General features: G+C 46.5%; 1 protein-coding gene across 1 annotated transcript in view; it reads left to right on the plus strand.

Moving 5' to 3' along the window:
* Positions 1–302: 302 nt before the first annotated feature.
* LOC106550791 (protein argonaute-1) overlaps positions 303–21,086 on the plus strand; it is a 72,163-nt gene continuing 51,379 nt past the window's right edge. The window contains exon 1 of the mRNA XM_087727170.1: positions 303–434. Coding sequence (XP_087583296.1) covers positions 410–434 — 25 coding nt within the window. The 5' untranslated portion in view covers positions 303–409. The remainder of the gene's footprint in view (positions 435–21,086) is intronic.

The raw sequence follows: 21,086 nt of genomic DNA on the forward strand, positions 1-21,086 counted from the left end.
CTCCCCCACCCCGAAGGGGAGAGGGAGGTTGTCTTGCACCCGTTCCCGGTTCTGTGCCTTTCTCTGCAGAGATTTCCCACCCCAGGCGCCCCTGGGTCCAGGAGTATCCCTCCGGCCTCGGAAGTGTGGGCTCTTTCGAGACTTCCCCTCGTCCCCTACCTCTTTGCGCCGCTTGGCTCGCCTCCTCCTCCCCCTCCCCTCCTTCCCTCCCTCCCCCCATTTCCCAGCCTGCGGCGGCGCTGGTTGGATGCGCTGCCGCGCAGGCGCAGTCCCGGGATCCCGGGCTCGTCCCGAGCAGAGGCTGCGGCTGCAGCGGCGCCCAGGTCCCGGTGCGCCTTTGGACGCGGCTCTTCCTCGCGCGCGCCCTCCTCCCTTCTCCCCGCTCCGGGGCGCCGCCCGCGTGGATGGGATGGAAGCGGGTCCCTCGGGAGCAGGTACCCTGCGAGGAGCCCGGCAAGGGCCAGCTCCGAGGGGCAGCAGCATGCAGCGGGGTTGGGGTTGGGGATGGGGGGGGGGGATGCAATCGGTCCGGGCGACTCCGGGAGCCCGTGCAATATATAGGGGCCGAGGGGAGGGGGCTCTCTCCAGAGGAGCAAGAGCGACGCCGGGCTTTTGCAGAGGGGAGGGGGCTTCTGTGCTTTGGAACCCAGAGCGGAGGGGGCTTGGGGGCGCCAGGGGTGAGGGCCAGGCTTGCGGAGGGCACCAGGTTGGCCGAATAACAATGGAGGGGTGGGGGGTGAAAAAGGCTTCGGTGGGAGCCGGGGTGCAGCGTTTGGGAGAGGTCTGAAGGCGAGGCCCCAGCTGGACGTGAGGAGGGGGGGCAGGTTTGGGGGAGGGGGAGTCTCTAAGTTCCAGCAGGCTGCCTGGGGTGTGGGGGAGGTTGCGAGCCAAGGAGGGGAAGGGGCTGGAGGGCAAGGGAGGCCTGCGAAGGGGAGGCCACGTGAATCTTGCAAAGTGGAGGGGGCTTTCCGAGTGTCATGGGTGGATGGGTAGATGGGTGAGATGCTCTGGGGCCGCTGGCCTTGTTGGAAGCAGAGGGATGGCTTGGAGAGAGGAAGGGGCTCTCCCCAAAACTCAGAACTTGAATTTGGGGAAGGGGAGAGAAGCCCCTCTGATGGAAAGGGGGTTGGAGACTGGCTGAGATTGCAGATAATAGGGGGACTGGGGTGGGGAAGGATGAGGGGCTGGAAAAACCAAGTGGTGTGCAGAAACAAAATGAGGGGGGGCGAGGGCCTTGAGATAAATCGGAAGAGATGAGGAGGAAGCAGGAATCAGAAAAATGAGTCTGGGGAGAATCGCTTTAGCTCTGTGGAAAGACTGGGGTAAGGGAGAGAGAGGTGGGCTCAGCCATTCCCCTTTGGTAGAACAGACTCTGGAAGCATCAGATTTTTGGGGGAGAGAGAATGTGTAGCGGTGCCTCTGAATAGCAGGTAATGCAAGGAGACAAGGTTTATGGGGCTGTTTTGTGGAAGTAGGGTGCAACCCAGACATCCAGACTGTGGACAAACTTGGATGAGGAGACTAAGTCTTGGCTGGTTAGGTGTGTTTGAGAGAGTAAACAACCCGTGGATAAGACATCTTGTTACTCATCCGTCCTTCTGTGTGGTGGGATGAAAGAGAATTTCCCCAGTTTTTTTGGGGGGTGGTGGTGGTGTCCCAAGGAGTTGTGGCTCCCTTCACATGTCCCACTGGAGAAGGGTACATCTCTTTGCATGGGACATCATGGCCACCACTGGGACTGGGTGACCCGTGTCCCTTCTCACCTCCCATCTGCCACTAGGTCACAAGGACCAGGCTCCTAAGCCAAATGGACTTGACATTCAACCAAGCGAGGATGAAATTTATTATGGCATGCCTTAACGTGGAGGATGACCCCCAGCCCCGCTGTAGCTCCTAACCCGGTCTTAGCAGCCTATGTTTGCCTTCATACAGCAGTTTTAGTATGTTGTGGGGATCCAGTCTAGTAAGTGGGGGTGCCACTTTTTTTGAAACTAACATCCCCCATCTGAAATTTTCTGAAAAGTTGGGACTGTAGACCATCAGCTTGGGGAGTCCCTGAGATTGTTACTTCCAAAACATCAGTGGGTACATGGCGGACAGCAGTTTTCAAGGAGGGAACCAAGGTGGGTAAGTGAGAAGACAGAGAGTGACTCACTTTTGGAGGGTCTTTCTGGGAGAAGTAGACGTTTGAAAGGAAGGAGGCACCATAGCTGGGGAAATAACAGAAAGGCTTTGATGTCCAACTTGCATCAGAGCTGTGACATGTATCTGAAAGGGGTATTTGTTGTTAGTTGTAAAGTCGTGTCCAGCCCATCGTGACCCCGTGGACAATATTCCTTCAGGCCTTCCTGTCCTCTACCATCCTCTGGAGTCTATTTAAGCTCATGCCGACTGCTTTGGTGACTCCATCCAGCCACCTCATTCTCTGCCGTCCCCTTCTTCTTTTGCCCTCCATCGTTCCCAGCATTCTTACATTCCTATGGCGTATAGATCCTTACAGCATCGGACTTTCCTTTCACCACTAGATACATCCACAGCTGAGCATCCTTTCGGCTTTGGCCCAATCCCTTCACTCTTTCTGGTGCTACTACTACTAGTAGCCCTCTGCTCTTCTCCAGTGGCATATGGGACACCTTCTGACCTGAGGGGCTCATCTTCCGGCATCATATCTTTTTGGCTTGTGGTACTGTCCGTGGGGTTTTCGTGGCAAAGATAAAGTTGCCATTTCCTTCTCCAGTGGATCAGGTTTTCTCAGAGCTCTGTGCTATGACCTGTCCGTCTTGGGTGGCCCTGCACGGCATAGCTTCATTGAGCTACACAAACCCCTCCGCCCACGACAAGGCAGTAATCCATGAAAGGGTGAAAGAGGTATGCAGACGGGTAAAGGTTCCTGTTACGACAAGGGGTGCCAAGGGCAGCTAAGCTGGTTGCCTTCTCTTCCTCCCTTCCCCCCTTCCCAAGTAGAGCAAAGGGGTTTGCAACTCTCCTTGTAAGGTGTGTGTGAGTAAAGGCAACAGAAAGCAATTGTGATGGAAAGTAACTGTGACTTAAAGAGGAAAGGGGGGGGGGGACACAGGGCAGGAGCTGGGCCAGGGCAGTGGGCTTTTGGTTTTCTTTGTGTGCCCAAGCCGTGACCTCCAGGGTCATAGGAGTATTTCTTTTTTATCGCCTCTTTAAAAAATGCAACCCACGTCCTCCAGATTTCCTTTAAAGAAACTCTGTCCCCAGCATTTCCAAGCTGATGAGGAGAAGATAAGAGCATGAGGTGCTTTTTGAAACTTTCTCAGAAGAGGGATTTTAATTGTCTGTGGAAATTCTCAGTCATCCAGGCTGTTCCAAAGGTGCTTTTCTAGAAGACAACGGGACTTTCTGGGTTTTTCTTCCTTTGAAAATGTTTTACATCTCATCCAAGGGGCTTATTCAGCTCTTCAGAAAGGCACCTTTGAGTTAATCGTCAGGGATTCAAACTATGCATAGTCCTTAGGCTCTTTGCGTATATTGGGGAGGTTTTGAGAAAGTTGTGAGAAATTTCCCAGTGACTTTGGGATTTTCAATCTCCTTGTCTTTACTAGAGGCCAATTGGGATGGTGATGCGCCGAGGGAGTGATGCGCTGTACTAGGTCATAATGCTAGTTGGTTAGTCCTGGCTTAATGTGCTATGTAATGGCAACTCTAGTGGTTGTAAGCTATTGTGGGAACTTTTGCTAATTTAGCTTTATAAACTTATTTGTGGCTTAAAGCAAAGATCTCCAGCCGTGGCAACTTTAAGACTTGTGGAGTTCAATTGCCAGAATTCCCCAATTGTAGGAGTTAAAAGTCCACAAGCCTTAAAGTTACCAATGTTGGGAACCCCCCACCCCCCTTCGGGCTTTAGAGTACTATTTGTGGGGCTTGGGCAGTGGTGGCTTAGAAAGCAAATCCTGGTGAAAGTGAAGCGAACGATGCTACCCATTGTGGTTTCTAAATATGGTTTTTTGCTTAGTGTGGTGTGTGAACTAGGGCACTCTTAACAGCTCTGCTTTTGAAAGCTTTCAGCTGCTCAGCAAATTATGTAAATGTGTCTTGCATTTCAAGCACAAACAATAGTATTGTGGTACCTTAAGAATTAGGATTAATGTGGTCCATGCATTGTACTACTGCATTATACATGATGGTTTGGTTACATGGATTAAAGTGTGCTTAGCCATTGTTACTTTACGTGTGGTACACCTAACTGATTACGTCTCATGCAATAAACTATTCTCAAGCCCATAACGGCTTGGAATCAGTTGTGGGCCATAGATGCCTTCCCAAAAGTGTTGGATTACAGTACCCAGCATTTCCTGTTGCTGCTACCCACTCTTGCTAGGGAGGATGGGAGATGCTATTCTAAGATACACAGAAGGCAGGAGGGTTAAGAATGATATATGTAATATTCTGAATCTTTACAGTATTACAACTTCCTAAAATGAATGTGTGTACCATCCCTTCAGGAGTAAATGCACAGTTTCATTGGGATTAGCATGGGGCAAGAAATAAATAACCTATTTTCAGACTATAAAATGCACCAAAGTATAAGACTCACCATGATTTTGAAGAGGTAATTTTTTTAAAAAAGATTTCCCCCTCTGCATGCCTCATTTTTTTGCAAAAAAAAGGGGGGATGCAGAGCTTTGGGAGACTTGTAGAGTGCTCCTGGGGGCTAGGGGGCGCAAAAATGAGCAAAACAGTCTGTTTTTTGCTTGTTTTTGCCCTCGTCAGCCCCCAGGAACACTTTAAAAGCTTCTCAAACCCTCTCCACATCCATTTTTGCAAAGGGAGGGGGTTTCAGGAGGCCAAAAATGCTGTATTCAGTGTATAAGATGCACTGATTTTCATCCTCTTTTTGGGGGGAGGAAAAGGTGCGTCTTATCCTCTGAAAAATACGGTACATCACTTTTAATAATGTCATTGTAATCTCTCTATTGCAGGCACTCTAAAACTTTGTGGCCTTGCGATTGTCTATTTGGGTTTGTGCAAGCAATGCCTGGAGTGGGGTTGACAGTGCTCCCACTGTGCATGTCCAAATCTGGGTAGGCTTTTTTATTTTAAAGCAACCCTTCCATCTCAGTCTTAAATTCCCTGAGACATCCCAGCCTCAAACCACAGTTTTGAGAATCCCTGGTAAACGTGGACCGGAATTACATTCCTTTCAGGTTTGCAGTAAAGCTACGAATAGGAATATGTAGAACTTTAGGGTAAATTCATGACCTGTTACTTTTTGCAGACTGACTAATCCAGTACAGGGTAATCCTCAATTTACGACCACAAATGAACCCAAATTTTAGGTTGATAAATGGGAGATATTTAAGTGAGATTTGCCCCCAATTTATGACCTTTTTTGTCACGGTTATTAAGTGAATCATTGCAGTGGTTAAATTAGTGACACTGTTAAGTGAATCTGGCTTCCCCATTGACTTTGTTTATCAGAAGGTCGCAAAAGGTGATCCCGTGACTCTGGGACACGGCAACCGTCATAAATATGAAGCAGCTGCTAAACAACTAAATTTGGATCACAAGACAGTGGGGGATGTTGCAATGGTTGTAAGTGTGAAAAATGGTCATGTCACTTTTTCCAGTGCCGTTGTAACTTTGAACTGCCACTAAACTGCTGTGAGTCAAGAACTACCTGTAGATCATATGATTTAACTATAGCAACTAATAGTAGACTGCAAGCTTTTGGTCGTGGTGGGACAAGTGTGTGAATGGCCATCTGACCATCTCTAATAAGTTATTTTCTTGCAGACCTTTTCATTACCCACTAGGTAACATCATCAGGGATGCAGAGGGAGGCAGTGGCTCAGTGGCTAAGACGCTGAGCTTGTTGATCAGAAAGGTCGGCAGTTGGGCGGTTCGAGTCCCTAGCACCACCTAATGAAGTGAGCTCCCATTACTTGTCCCAGCTTCTGCCAACCTAGCAGTTCGAAAGCACGTAAAAAATGCAAGTAGAAAAATAGGAACCACCTTTGGTGGGAAGGAAACAGCACTCTGTGCGCCTTCGGCATTTAGTCATTCCAGCCCCATGACCACGGAGACGTCTTCGGACAGCGCTGGCTCTTCAGCTTATAAACGGAGATGAGCACCACCCCTAGAGTCGGGAACAACTAGCACATATATGTGAGGGGAACCCTTACCTTTACTTTAATTTGCATATGGGAATGGATCCAGGGCTGCTTCTGCTTTGCCTGATGTCTTGGCAATTCTTGCCAGCCATGATGGTCCATGCTTTCAGACACCAGGCTTCCAGTCAGTTGGAAGAATATGACTGTTTCATGTAGACTTCCAACTCTGATTTTTTAGGAACTCAGGTTGACTAAGCCAGGGGTCACCAACCTTTCAGACTTCAGGGACCACTAAATTCATAATTTTAAATTCTGCTGATGGCTAATATGATCTGCCTGATGACTGTCTGGGTGGGTGTGGCTTGGTGATCATGTGACTGGGTGGGCATGGCCAACTCGATGTCACTCACGTCAATGGGCACCTCTCCAGCCTCTACTCAGCCCTCCCCTCCCAGCCACTCCTTGCCTCCCCATCGGGCCTCCTTAGGGCCCCAACAGGAAGCAGTTGTTGGAGCTAAGCAGCCACCAAGAGAAAGAGTTGGCAAAACAGCTGGCTCAGTGTAAATTGGATCTGACTGAGAAGGAGGCTGAGCAGAAACACCTCACTGAGGGCTATCCACATACTTCAAAATGTATTTTAGAGCCTAGTAGGAAAAGCTACTTTATTAAGGAGATCCTTCACTGACTTTGTTCAATTTGATGCTTGTTTTCAAGGAAGAAGGATGTAGTAGCTATGTTGGCTTTCCGGAGTTTAAAAACGAGAGATAAAGGAACTGTTAGTGAGTTTTGTATAGAGGTACCTTATTTTTCGGAATATAAGACACACCGTTTTCCCTCAAAAAAGAGGGTGAAAATCGTCACATGATCAAAATTCAGATGCTTGGCAATTGACTCATATTTATGACCTTTGCAATGTCCCGGGATCATGTAAACTCCGTTTTTGCTGGCAGAAGCACCGTGGACCAGTCCCTTGCTGTTTCCAGGGGTGGGGACCACAGGCCAGATTTAAGTACCCCGTGGGCTGCATTCGGCCCTCGAGCCTTGAGTTTGACACCCCTGATTTAAAGCCTCAGATCTGATTTTCAGGTATAGGATGGAAGTGAAATTGTGGAAACCTTTTGGGAAAAGTGCATTTTTGAGGTTTGATGGCTAATAACACCACTTTTTTTTTTTTGAGTTTCAAAATAATCATATTCCACTGCTGGATTGGCCTGGGAATAGCCCATACCTTAACCCAATTGAAAAACTATGGAGCCGACTAAAGAGACTTGTTAGTCAGAAGCGACCCAGCAATAAAACCCAGTTAATAGAAGCAATTGTTCGACCTTGGTTTCACATTATAACCGCTGCAGAACTCGAAGACATGGTCTACTCCATGGGAAGACATTGTAAGACTGTAATTAGTGCTACAGGTTACCCAATTAAGTATTAACTGACATGGTGATGATTTTTGTGTATCTCGTTTTTTCTATGTTGATAATTTTATCTCATTTCACTTTTCTTCCTTATAACTGCTATTTTAAGAGCAAATCCTTCATAAAAGCTATTGCATTACATTCTTGATTATTTCCATTGATATATAATTTTATGGTACCACTTAAAAAAAAAAAAGCGGTGTCATTAGCTAGTTTTAGAAAATACACTTTTCCCAAAAGATTTCGACAATTTTACCATTACTGTACTTCAGGATCCTTTTCTACCTCTTGGCAAATTTTGCTAGGCATAAAAAGGGAATTGCATCAGCACGATGGTATTTCAGGGCCTGGGGGAGTCTGCTTTATCTCTGACAGCGTTGCCAGAGAGGCTCCTACCAGCTTCCCTGGAGGTGGTGCCATCTAGACCATTGGCATTTAATTCCCATAGCTTCCCACTCCGTCTTATTATGCAGGCTATAGATAATGGAAGTTAAATTTCGATGCATCGGGAGGGCATCGTGCTTTTCACTACTGTCTTAAAAATGTGTTTTAAGGATTAGAATGAAGTTCGCTGATTTAGTAAACTTGGGGGAGGGGATAACTAGAGCAGGAGTGTCAACCTCATGGCCCGGGGCCCGGATCCAGCCTGTGGAGTGCTTAGATCTGGCCCATGGGGCCATTCTGGAAACAACAAAGGATTTTCCCGCGGTGCCTCTGCCAGTGAAAACGGAGCTCCAGAACCCTTGTTTTTGCTGGCAGGGTGTTGCAGGAGACCATCACAGTTGAAAATGGAGCTCAGGAGCCTGTTTTCACTGGCAGAGTGCTCCCCGCCATGAGAGATGTCGAGCTGGCCATGCCCACCCTGGCCATGGCCATCCGACCCCTGAGGTCAAACACAACCCTGATGCGTCCCTCAATGAAATCAAGTTTGACACCCTTGGACTAGAATCTAGACTAATGGAGTCCACGCCCCACAGGGGGACAATTTGATTTTGAATGGGGACAATTTGAACCTCGTTTAAACCAAGTTAATGGCCTTTTAGGCTTCCTCCGCGTGAGTAGAGGTTCACTTTTTGAGTAAAGTAAAAATTATATGTCGTCAGGATTTTAGAGATGCTTAGGTGGAGCATGGCCAAAAATTGGTTGGGGACCACTGGACTAGACCAGGGGGTCAGCAAACTGGTTCTGGAGCTGCATGTAGCTCTTTCCTCCCTCTGCTGCGGCTCTGTCACCCGTCGGCACCACAATTTTGAGAGGAGCTTCCTGGGAGGAGAGGGAGAGAAGCACAGTGCGCCAGGAGAAGACTCTATGGCAAGGGAAGGGATTTCCAGTTGTTTCCACCATTGATAGGGCTTTCGGTTATGACAAGTAGAGGAAAAAGTACGCCGCGCTAGGAGGAGACTGTGGTGGGGGAACTGAACTTCCGGTCAGCTCCAGAATTGAACAGGGGGCATCCGGTTAGGACCTTTGTGGCGTCCGGTGTTTTCTGTGGGAAACAGGTCCAAATGGCTCTTTGAGTGTTTAAGTTTGCCGACCCCTGGACTAGACCAAAGCTGGGAAAGAATCACTTTCCGCTTTAGGGACAAACCAAAGAGCCAACCCCGGTTGCATTGTGAAGGTGCCGTTGATACTCTACAACCCTTTAGTGGCTTCTGATTAGGTACCTAAAAGGTGATACCTCCCAACCTTTCCCAACCAGGTGAGACCCAGCTTGTGGCTGTAGGTTAGTGGGTTCGTCTCAATTTCTGAATCTTCATTCAGCTTAGGAAGGAACCAAAGGTTCAGTTAAGGATCGTGAACTCTAATGATAAGCCCCTGTGGAGTAGAGTGCATTGAAGGGTTATTAGAGCATGGACTCTAAGTCTGCTTATCTCAGACCAGGAAAGGTCACCAAAGGCTTCCTGTTCCCCTAGTGCAGGGGTCAGCAACCTTAAACCCTGAAAGAGCCACAAAGGTCTTAACTGGAAGCCCCACATTCAATTCTGGAGTCCCCTTTTAGCGCAGTGTCCTTTTTCCATCTGCTGACCGGAAGTCCGGTTCCCCCACATAGATTCTCCTCCTTCTCTTGCGTGTGGCATCCTTTTTCCTCTTCCTGTCCTAACCAAAAGCCCTATCAATTGTAGAGCTGACTGGCGACAGGGAGCCGCAACAGAGGGATGAAAGAGCGACATGTGGCTCCAGAGCCACAGGTTGCTGACCTCTGCTCTAGTGCAGTGCTGGCTGGGGAATTCTGGGAGTTAAAGTCCTCAAGTCTTAAAGTTGCCAAGTTTGGGGACCCCTGGTCTAAGGTATGGGAGTTTCTTGGATGAGATTACCAATTCAACCCAAACCCTGAATAGGAAAGACTTTTCAGGAGATTGCTTTGCCTTCTGCAAAGATTGTTTGTTTGTTTGAATTCTATTTTCCTATGAGAAAAATGTTTATTTGATTTTTTTAGATGATGAGAATATTGGCACAAGGGGCAGGAATTAGTTTAAACCCAAATTTTTTTTTTAACACTTCTTGAAAATTGTTCTTAGTTGTTTATTCTGGCCTCTAGAGGAAAATTCACACAACTCATTAAGTCATAACATAATTTACTTAGGTTTTGCTTAACCCGGTGTGTGAATAGCTTTTTTAAAAAAAATTACAAACCATTATTCAGAAGTTTGTGGTTTATTTATAGTTTTTAATGTTCCATTTTTTTGGCTTGGGTTCAAAGATTAAGTGTGTGATGAAGCTAAAAGAGAATTACTGATCCACGGAGTTCCAGGATTGTGGGAACTTTTCCTAATCCATGTGCAACATTCTACATTACATTGTGCTGGTTGACAAAGTGTGTTATATGATGCTTTATTTGCAGATTAGCTACCTCTGTGGGTTAATAGCCTGCCCAGATTAAGGATGTGAAGACTCTGGAAAAAATGGAAAGATAGAAGAGAATATTTGTTGCTCAGGGTTGAAATGAGGGGTCCTTGGTGCTCTCTGAGCTTGCTTGTTTCCTTGCAGACGTTTCATTACCTAACTAGGTAATACCCTCAACACTGATGTCTGCAAGAAGAAGAACTTCTTGGCTGATGAGCATGGGACCTGTAATCCGGCAGAAGTGAAGCGCATTGGCTTGAAGATGGCTTGGCTAAAGAGTTGCCAACCACTTCGAAAACCAGCTTTTTAGATTCCTGCTTCGGAAAAGAACTCTGTGAGGGAGTTTAGCCCTAAAAAACTCTACTTCTCTGGGAGATTATTTGATCAAGCGTAAAAGGAAAGAAATCCCCACGGAGGATAAGGCTATTAATAGCTACGGTACTAGACTTGGGAGCTATATTTTGCCCTGGGTATCCTAGACTGTGTGCTTCTGAATGCCCATTGCTGAGTGTGTGCACCAAAGTGCTATTTTCATTCATGCTTTGTGAATCTTGTTGATCTGACCAATTGTTTCTTTTTAATCATTTCACATGTGTGAACTTTGTTTGGTTTCCTTTAAATACAGCACTGATAGTGGGAAAAGCTGCCCACTTGATGCCCACTGTCGTCCTACTGTATATTTGGTGGGGGGGGTTATTTAAATAAAGAGAAACGCTCCCCCATTTGCAGTTGGCCTCCCCTCCCAATAAAATGATTATTTGGAACAAAATTCCTGCATTATCTAGTTTCAGGATCTCAGAGTACAGAAAAAACACGAGACCTTGGAGTCTTCTAGTCCAAGCCCCTGCCCAAGCCTGAGACCTTACGCCATTCTGGACAAATGGCTAGTTTAATAGCTAAAAGTAAGGTTCTACATTTAGGCAAGAAAAATAAAATGCACAGGTACAGTATATGTGGTACCTTGCTCAATAGTAGTAACTGTGAGAGGGATCTTGGAGTCCTAGTGGACAACCATTTAAATAGGAACCAGCAATGTGCAGCAGCTGCCAAAAAAGCCAACCCAGTTCTGGGCTTCATAAACAGGGATAGAATCAAGATCACGTGAAGGGTTAATGCCACTTTATAAGGCCTTGGTAAGGCCACACTTGGAATACTGCATCCAGTTTTGATCACCACGATGTAAAAAAGATGTGGAGACTTTAGAGTGCAGAGAAGAGCAACAAAGATGATTAGGGGACTGGAGGCTAAAACATATGAAGAACAGTGGCAGGAACTGTGTATGTCTAGTTTAATGAAAAGAAGGACTAGGGGAGACATGATAGCAGTCTTCCAATATCTCAGGGTCTGCCACAAAGAAGAGGGAGTCAAACTATTCTCCAAAGCACCTGAAGGTAGAACAAGAAGCAATGGGTGGAAACTAATCAAGGAAAGAAGCAACCTAGAACTAAGGAGAAATTTCCTGACAGTGAGAACAATTAATCAGTGGAACAACTTGCCTCCAGAAGTTGGGAATTCTCCAACACTGGAAGTTTTTAAGAAGTTGTTGTATAACCATTTGTCTGAAGTGGTGTAGTTTCCTGCCTAAGCAGGGGGTTGGACTAGAAGACCTTCAAGGTCCCTTCAAACTCTGTTATTCTATTCTAAAACATGTTTTCAGTGGATAATATGTAAAATTCAGACGAACTTCTATAAACAGATGCACCAAAGTTGATTCTGTATGGAAGTCGCTTCTCTCAAAATTCGTTTCAAAGCCAGCAGGCAGCACCTTCAGTGGACTCCTGAAATCTCAGCTCAGCTCTCTCTGTGCAGGGTAATCTATGTGTGTGTGTTTGTGTGTGTTTAAATGGAATTCTGTCCTTGAAAACACAAATGCAAGAGCTAGAAGCCTTCCCAGCTGCTTGCCTTTCCTGGGGAAATGGGGGGGGCAGCTTTGCAGGGCTGGGCATGAAATGTTTGCTGCCCATTTTGGGGACTGTTTTGTGTTTGTTTGTTTTTTGGTGATGGGAACCTCGGCCTTTGTGTGAGGTTTGCCGGAGCAGATTGAGGCGCTCATGTGATTAACGGCATGTGTTAGCCGTGGGCTAGCTCTTCCCCCTCCCCCTTTTCCTTTGGGACCCTCATGTTTTGCCCTCCCCTTCACATAATTTATGGTAACAGCAGGACAGTGTGTGGGAGAGCCTGCTTGGATGGAGAGGAGAGGGCTCCCTTCAAAAGGCCAAAATGAAAAGAAGCTGATTCGGGTGTCTGGGAGCATCTATGCCTCTTCTCTCCCTCTTTCTCCCCTTCCCACTCTGGGATTCTGCGGGGGGGGGGGGCTGCAGGATTTAAATAGAGGTGTTGATTTCATGTCTTCCTAACTGTGTGTCTGTGTGGGTCAAGCAGTTAACAAGAGGTGTAGATCTAAGCCTGGGTGACAGTGACAGCTGTTAAGGAAAAGTCCCAGAGGTGTTTTTCCTAAAAGGCAACTGGCCTATTATTATTATTATTATTATTATTATTATTATTATTATTATTATTATTATTATTAAACATAAATTAAAATGTTGGACACAGTGTAAACCATCCTGGCTGAATCTATGCCATACATGCTAAGATATTCAGTTATACATTATAGCCACCCTGTTTTTTTAACATCTGATCCATACCATATTTACAAAAAGGAAAAAAGTAACCTATTTCCAGCTGTGTTGGTTTGTGTTTATCTTGTACATTCTCACATTTATCATTTCATACATAATTCTAGTCTCCATTCTGTGGATCTGAACTCATGCCTATTTTGGCCTTTCCCTTTTATACTCCAACCATCGATAAAATTTATCCCAGATCTTATAATATTCCGATTCATCTTTATTCTTCAATTCCCACTGTGTCAGTGTATCCATTTCAGAGCAGGTGTTTTGTTTTGTTTTTCACTTCTCACCCAAGAAACTTCTTCAACTCCTGGATTGGATGAGAAAGGAAACATTTCCAAATGAAAAAAAAAAAGAAAAAAAAAACCCCAAGAAAATCCAGTTGCCTTTTGGAATAAAAGCATTTCTGGGACAATTGAGATCTGGATATATTGAGAATCTCCTGATGAGACATAGAATTGAATTCTTTATTGGCCAAGTGTGATTGGACACACAAGGAATTTGTCTTTGGTGCAGATGCTCTCAGTGTACATAAAGAAAAATAAAATACATTCATCAAGAATCATAAGATACAACACAGTGATAGTCAAGGTTACTAATAAGCTATCAAATCGTACTAGGAAACAAATGAAACTATATAAATTTTAAAGATACAAGCAACATGGTTTATAGTCATAAGTGGGAAGAGATAAATACTAGGAAGGAAGAGAAGAATAATAGTAATGCAGTCTTGGTAAATTATTGACAGTGTTATGGCAATTAGTTGTTAAGCAGAGTGATGGCATTCAGGAAAAACTGTCCTTGTGTCTAGTTGTTTTTGTGTGCAGTGCTCTATAGCATCGTTTTGAGGGTAGAAGTTGAAACAATTCATGTCCAGGATTCGAGGGATCTGTAGATATTTTCACAGCCCTTTTTTTGACTCTTGCAGTATAGAGGTCCTCAATGGAAGGCAGGCATGTAGAAGGCACCAAGTTCAACCCTCATTTCTCCACTCTCCTATCCTTGAGCTCTGCCCCTCTTGAGTGGGAAGTTGGAACAGTCTTCTCCCTCTGAATGGCAGGGGGGGGGATATCCCAGGTCCTTCTGTTGCTGCTGCTTTGCAAATCCATTATGTGGCAGCAGAAAAGGCCCCCAAAGACCCCTCCTCCCCCATTTCCCCTCCTTTGAGCCTCATCCATTTGCATGACAAAGTGGGGACTGCTTTAGGTGGGGGGAGTGGGAGTATGCAAAGGGAGCCCCTACTCATCCGCCTCCAGGCAGAAAAGGAAAGGGGGTGGGTGGGTGGAGGAAGGTTCTCTTGGATGGGGCACTGGCCAGCTTGGATTTATAAACCAGTCTTAATAGAGATTTGTCTTTTATATTAAACCCTGTTTACTGTCTGTGGCTAACCTTGTGAATCAAGCTGATGTGGTTTGCAAGCTTAAGGTAGCATGCTGGCTGGGGAATACTGGGAGTTGAAGTCCACACACCTTAACTTTCCTGAAGTTGGGAAACATTGGCTGGGGGTGGGTGGGTTGTCATTTATTTTGTGATTCCCATTCATTGTGGTTTATTCAACAAACCACGGTTTCCAAAATGGTGGTCTTCCATAATAGCTAAAATTAGTTGGGTACATGACTCATTGGAACTACAATCTTGAGTTTTGTGGCCTAAGTCCTCACCAGGAGTAGCTCCTGCTTATCTTCCAAGCCCACAGAAGATCTAGCTATGGTGACTATGGATCTGTTGATGGGATCTGTTTGTGGTTATTCAATAAATCATGATTAATCCAACTTCAGTGTAGTATTTTGCATAAACCAAAAAGAAGCTTGTATTTACAAGCTTCTTTTGGGCCAACTGCCAATTCCTCTAATGTCCTTTCATTCCTTCGCTATGGCTACCTCATTCGTGACCCTACAAAAGCGCGAACGTCATAAGCGCACCGACAACACCGCGGCGCTAAAACCTCGATGTCAAAAGCGCGCCGACAACAGCGCGCCGACAGAAGCGCGATTTAATTTAAGGTAAGATTTAGGGTTAGGTTTAGGGTTAGGTTTAGGGTTAGGTTTAGGGTTAGGTTTAGGGTTACATTACGGCGCGCTTTTGTTGGCGCGCTTTAGGGCTAATTTGTCGCTCATTCGTCGTGCGGTTTTGTCACCGCGCTTTAGACACCGCGGTTTAGTCAGGCGCGGTTTTGTTGTGCGCGCATTTGTAGTGAAACCACCTCGTTGACAGACTGACTACTTAGGCCTGGAGAAAATGGAAAGAAGACTGAGGAACAGAAGGATATCACCAGTTGGAAGAAATATCCTTCTGGGTTCAGTTCCAAGTGGGGAGAAAGACACTGGAAATATGGAGGCTATTTGGAAAGATTTGGAAAGAGGACAGGATTACATGGTTTGAGGTCCTGGGCAAAAAGCACGGAGTGGAGGGAGACAGAGATTTATACCCTCTCTTGGGACCTGCCTTAGAGTTTCCTGTTCCTGTACAAATGTATCCTGTTGGCTGTTTTAACATTATAGGCTGTCTGTGTCCCAGGCTTGGTTGAGCCTTGCTGGGTGATGTAATCTTCCCAGGTGCCATGTGGTAAAATGGGTAGAGGGCTAATCCTATCATGTCCTGAGGGCCATGTCTTAATCCCATCACGCTGTAGCTGTGGGGGGTGGGGTGGGCAGGGAGCTGCAGGAAGCTGCTTTGTCTTTAAAACATGTTTTTCCTTTTCTCATCCAGGGAAACATAATATTCTGCCTTTTTAGTATTTCCTAAAATATTTCATTCCTCTTGGAGGGGGTTGGGTTTTAACTTCCTACATACCAGAGGTGGGTTGCTGCTGGTTCAGCCCGGTTCAGCCGAACCGGTAGTGGCCGCGGCAGGAGACTCTGCCCACCCACCTGGACGCTTCTACGCATGCGCAGAAGTGTGGCATGCGTGTGTGAGCGCGTGCACAAGTAAACCGGTTAGCAACCCACCACTGCTACATACCCAAAATATGGGTATGTGCAGCCTTGTTGCCACCTTGCTCTTATTCCAAGACTTTTCTGCCTCTCTAGAGTTGGATCTTGAGCCGAGTGGCTACACAAACCCCTCTGCTTTTACTATCATGAATCTTTAAGGAAGCAAATGGCGATTTGCTTAATCTTGTGAAGTAGGAACAGTGCATTCTGCTCCTAGCGTGTGAAGCACAGAGTTGGTGAGTGATGATGTGTTATTGTGGAATTCATTATCTTTTTTTGATCGCAGAGGCTTTACTGTATTCTTCCCAATAGATAAACCACTGAGAGTTTCTTGGTTGTGACAGAATATCGTTCAAATACCACAACTAGGAAAAATAATAATTTGCATGGGCAATTTTTTTTTGACAGCCAGATTTTCCTGGCTCCAAAGTTTGATTGTCCCTACTTTCCTTGATGGTTGAGGCTGCAAGTTTTTTAAAATGGCATTTTAATCTTTTGACCCTAAAATCCTCCCATACAAAGTAGAATATCTTGACTTCACAGGAAGTGGGAAACTAGTAATCTTCTTGATCTTCTTTACTGCTTCTTGTTCAAGAATTTGTCATATGTCTGTAATGATTCCAGACTTGGTCTCTTGAGAGCCCATTGCTAGTTCTCCTTCTGAAGTCTAATTTTCCTTCATCTTCTGACCCCCTCCCCTTCATGGATCACGTTCCATATACAGAATATTCTAGAAGAAGAGAACGCTGCTGCATGTTTTACAAGGATGGGATTTAGCTGCCCAAGAAACCTTTTCCATGAATCTCTCTGGAGATTCTTAGTCATCTAGGTCAGTGTTTTTCAACCTTGGCAACTTGAAGATGTCTGGACTTCAACTCCCAGAATTCCCCAGCCAGCATTGGCTGGGGAATTCTGGGAGTTGAAGTCCGGACATCTTCAAGTTGCCAAGGTTGAAAAACACTGATCTAGGTCATGATGTCCCAAAGATGCTTTTTCAAAAGGCAACTGAACTTCCTTTGTTTTATCCTTGAAGACATTTTGCTTCTCATCCAAGAAGCTTCCTCAGTTCTGGCTGAATAGTGGAGGGAATCCTTTCATCCTCCACCATTCAGTCAGAATGGAAGAAGCTTCTTGGATGAGAAGCGAAATGTCTTCAGGGATAAAATGACGTCCAGTTGCATTTTGAAAAACAACCTTTGGCACTTTTTCATGGTGTTTTTTTCTTTTTCTTTTTGGAAAGCAGCATGTCCTGAAAAATTTCATCAGCCAGAAATTGGAGTAGGGATTTCATGTCTGAGTAGGTAAAGTCTTCAGCCAACATCCTCCCCCTCTTTTTTACGAAGCCAATCTCAGCCACACCGTGTGTGCATAATGCATTCATTGGAAGAAGTAATTTGTATGCCAGAACTCAGTGTTTCTGGTTCTGGAAACCCATTGGACAGTTCAACTTGAATTTTTCTGTATATAGGAATTGCAATAATTTGGCATTATAAGACTGCTGCATAAAAGTATTCCTTTGTGAATTCTTTTCAAATCACTTCCAGGAAATAAAAGCTGAATAACAATATCTGATTGCTTTTCATAACTGTTTTATGTACTTTTTAAAATAGAAGATGCTTTATCCTCCTCCCTTTCCCTTTTTTCTAAAGTTTTTTTTTTTAAAGAAAATAAGACCACTGATGAGAAGGGTGATGACTGAAAAACACTCCTTACCCACTGCTGATTTTTTTTTCTTCTTCTTCTTTGGCTTGTCTTCACATCTCTACTTCAGGACAAGCTCACAAACCTAAGTCACTAAACTAGAGAATACAATATTCTTTATTGGCCAAGTGTGATTTGACACACAAGAAATTTGTCTCCCGTACATAAGCTCTCTGTACATACAAACAACAAGTGAGAAATCATGATCATAATCATGTTATATTCATCAGAAATCATCGCCACTTAAGAGATAGTCATAGGATACTAAATAAGCAATGAACATAAATCATCTTAGGATGCTAAATAAAACAATATAAATTGTAAGATACAAGCAAAAAAGTTATAGTCAGAAGAAGATAAGGAAATAGGTAATGGGAAAGATGAGAAGAATAGTAATAGTAATAATACCGTATTATTATGGATTTTATTCAAGAGTCTGTACTAAAGGATTTACTGGACAGCTCATGTGCTATACTAGTCTATATTTTCTAGTCTCTATTCTGTTCCATTCCCATTCCATACACTACTCTGCTCTTATTCTATTCTATTCTTTATATGAAATGTTGCCTCATTTTTATCAACGCCATAATCTTGTGAGGCAGAATGAAGGCAGAGGGTGAAGTGGCTTCACTAAGCATGAAGAATCCGTTAATTGGGAGGTGTGGACGAAGAAGGCTTGAGTTGAAATGCAAGAACCCCGATCTTTAAGCCAGCCAGAGGGCAGTCACCCATTATGCATTGCTCGAGTCTTGTTTGCAATCAAGATTTTACTCCAGATGAGCTCTTCTCGGGTTCTTGATTGACACTGAGCTTAGTTGCAGATACTTCATCCTCGACTTACGGCCAGTTGCTTAGCGAGTGTTTGAAGTTAGGACCTACCTGTGGAACAGTGGAATTACAATCCAGTTTCAAAGTTCAACTGTCCCCCCAGCCCTGGTCACGTGACTGCCCTTTGGGCAATTGGCCTCACTGCCACATTTACGGCAATTTGCAGCCTCTGGCACGTCCCTCTTTTACAACGGTTTTGCCAAAAACCAGCGGTTCTCCATAGTGAGGGGAGGAGTATTCAGGATGGGTTGACCTTATCCTCTCGATTGGACTGAGTCAGATAAGATATCCTGGATCTCCGATAATTTGGAAGAAATTTAAAGAAAGAAAAAGGATTAATCCGTTTCCCTATAGCAGAAGCCACATGCGAGCTGGACAGCTCCCTGAGCTGCAAAAAGGACTGCCCAAAGCCCCCTTAGGGTGGCACGCTGCCCAGGCCTCTGAGTGAGACAAGTATCACTCAGAAAAGGAAATCTGCCAGGCAACCAGGAGACAAAGGGCACAAGACTTCCAAAGGCAAGCCCTGCCGCGGAAGCTCCAGCGGCGGAGCGCTCCGCCGCTCCCCACAGGGTCGAGTGGTGAGCTGCAGCTTTCTCAAGCGCCGCGGGGCGCGAATCAGGCCACCAGCAAGTGAAGGCAGCGCTGGATTCTCGCCCAGGTGAGCCTTGCCGCGGAAACTCTGCTGGGTGCCGGAGCGCTCCGCTGCTCCCCGCAGGGTCGAGCAGCGAGCCACGGCTTCCCAAACGCCACGGAGTGCCTGTGCCATTGCCCATATGTCCCATCTCATTGGAGGGGGTCCACGGGCAGAGCCAAGCCTCTAGCAGTGCCAGAAAGAAGCAGAAGGAGGAAGAACCAATGGCAGGGGCACGCGGCAGCTCCTCGAAGCACAAGCCGCCAGAAGAAGAAATTTAAAAGAGGCATCCTTTGTCTCCTGGCGCGGGCGCCATCTTGAAGCCAGGAGGAGCCACATGTTCCAAGATGGCGGCGCCCAGCAGCAACGAGGAGACTGGCAGGGCCCAGGTACCTGCAGCGACAGCCAGCAGCCCCACCAGAGACGCAGAGGATCAACCCAGGTTAGTGGCCACCCCAGAGGCTGCCCAGAAAGTGTGTGGGGGGAACAAAGGCTAGAGACAAGAAAAAGCACCTTTCCCCCAGGGCGGAGCTGGAGGCAGAGGGTGGTCACAAGCATCCCAAACCCTCTAAGTATTAAAGGTGAAGGCACAGGAGGCTGGAGCACCTCTACAAGAAGGCAAGTGGCCATAAGTCCATCCCAGGCCTGGGACAGAAGGGAAAGGCCCCTGGAATCCCTGCAACAGGTGGGGCCATAGGGGAGGAACCCACATTGCAAGCAAGGATCCCTATTGACACATCAGGTCTTGGGGGTCTTGCTCAGTGGTGGCAATCTCAGCTATCATTTGACCACCACTTAACGGCTGTGACCAGGGGGGCATTCGCCCAGGTTCGCCTGGTGCGCCAGTTGCGACCCTACCTGAATCGGGAGGCTCTCACAACAGTCACCCGGGCCCTTGTGACCTCTAGGCTGGAATACTGCAATGTGCTCTACATGGGGCTGCCCTTGAAGAGCATCCGGCGACTTCAGCTAGTACAGAACGCGGCCGCGCGAGTGATTGTGGGTGCACCTCGGTTCACCCACATAACACCTATCCTCCGCGAGCTGCGCTGGCTACCTGTCGAGCTCCGGATGCGCTTCAAGGTGTTACTGGTCACCCATAAAGCCCTACATGGTAGTGGATCTGGGTACTTGAGAGACCGCCTTCTGCCAATTACCTCCCTGCGACCAATAAGATCACATAGATTAGGCCTCCTCCGTATTCCATCGGCCAGCCAGTGTCGGCTGGCAACTACAAGGAGGAGGGCCTTCTCAGTAGTAGCCCCGACCCTTTGGAACGAGCTCCCCGTGGAGATTCGTACCCTCTCCACCGTCCAAGCCTTCCGCACAGCCTTGAAGAACTGGCTAGCCCGTCAGGCCTGGGGACAAGGATAGTTGCCCCTCCCGAATGATGAATGTATGTTGTTTGCTATTTTATTATATGTCTCTATGTTTAACGTCTGTATTCCCCCTCCCCGATTTTATGTGAGCCGCCCTGAGTCCCCTCAGGGAAAAGGGCGGCCTACAAATATTAATAAAATCTCTAAATCTCTAAATCTCTCCCCCCTCCACACATACGACTTCACTGGGTTCAGCCCTGCCCATGGGGCAACCACCTCTGGGTTTCCCCCCTGCACAGGTGGGCATGGGTTCCAGCCAGCAACCCCCCACAGGGGTCCCCAACTTTCAGGACCTAATGATGCAGGCCTTCCAGCAATGCATGATAGCAGCATTTCAGCAACGACAAATGCAGCCACAGGTGGCATCCTCTCCTAGGATACCAGAGGGCCTGGAATCTCAGGGGGAAGACATTTCTAGTTCCTCAGCCTTATCACAAGAGGACAGTGACCTGGATTGCGAGGAGGGGGAGGTTAGGGAGGATAAACTATCTGAAGACGAAGGCATGCCCCCTCCTAAGCCAGCCTCCACCGGGTTGTTCCAGCCCTCATTGTATAAGTCACTCCTGTTCAAAGCCAAGACAGCTGCTAAGCTCAGAAACAGCAGCAGAAGCGCCACCTCAACATCAGGGGTTCTTTGCAGAAACC

The sequence above is a fragment of the Thamnophis sirtalis genome, unplaced genomic scaffold (assembly GCF_051295495.1).
Source record: "Thamnophis sirtalis isolate CommonGarterSnake01/CBP01778 unplaced genomic scaffold, rThaSir2_p1.2 scaffold_13, whole genome shotgun sequence".
In the NCBI taxonomy this organism is placed as follows: Eukaryota; Metazoa; Chordata; class Lepidosauria; order Squamata; family Natricidae; genus Thamnophis; species Thamnophis sirtalis.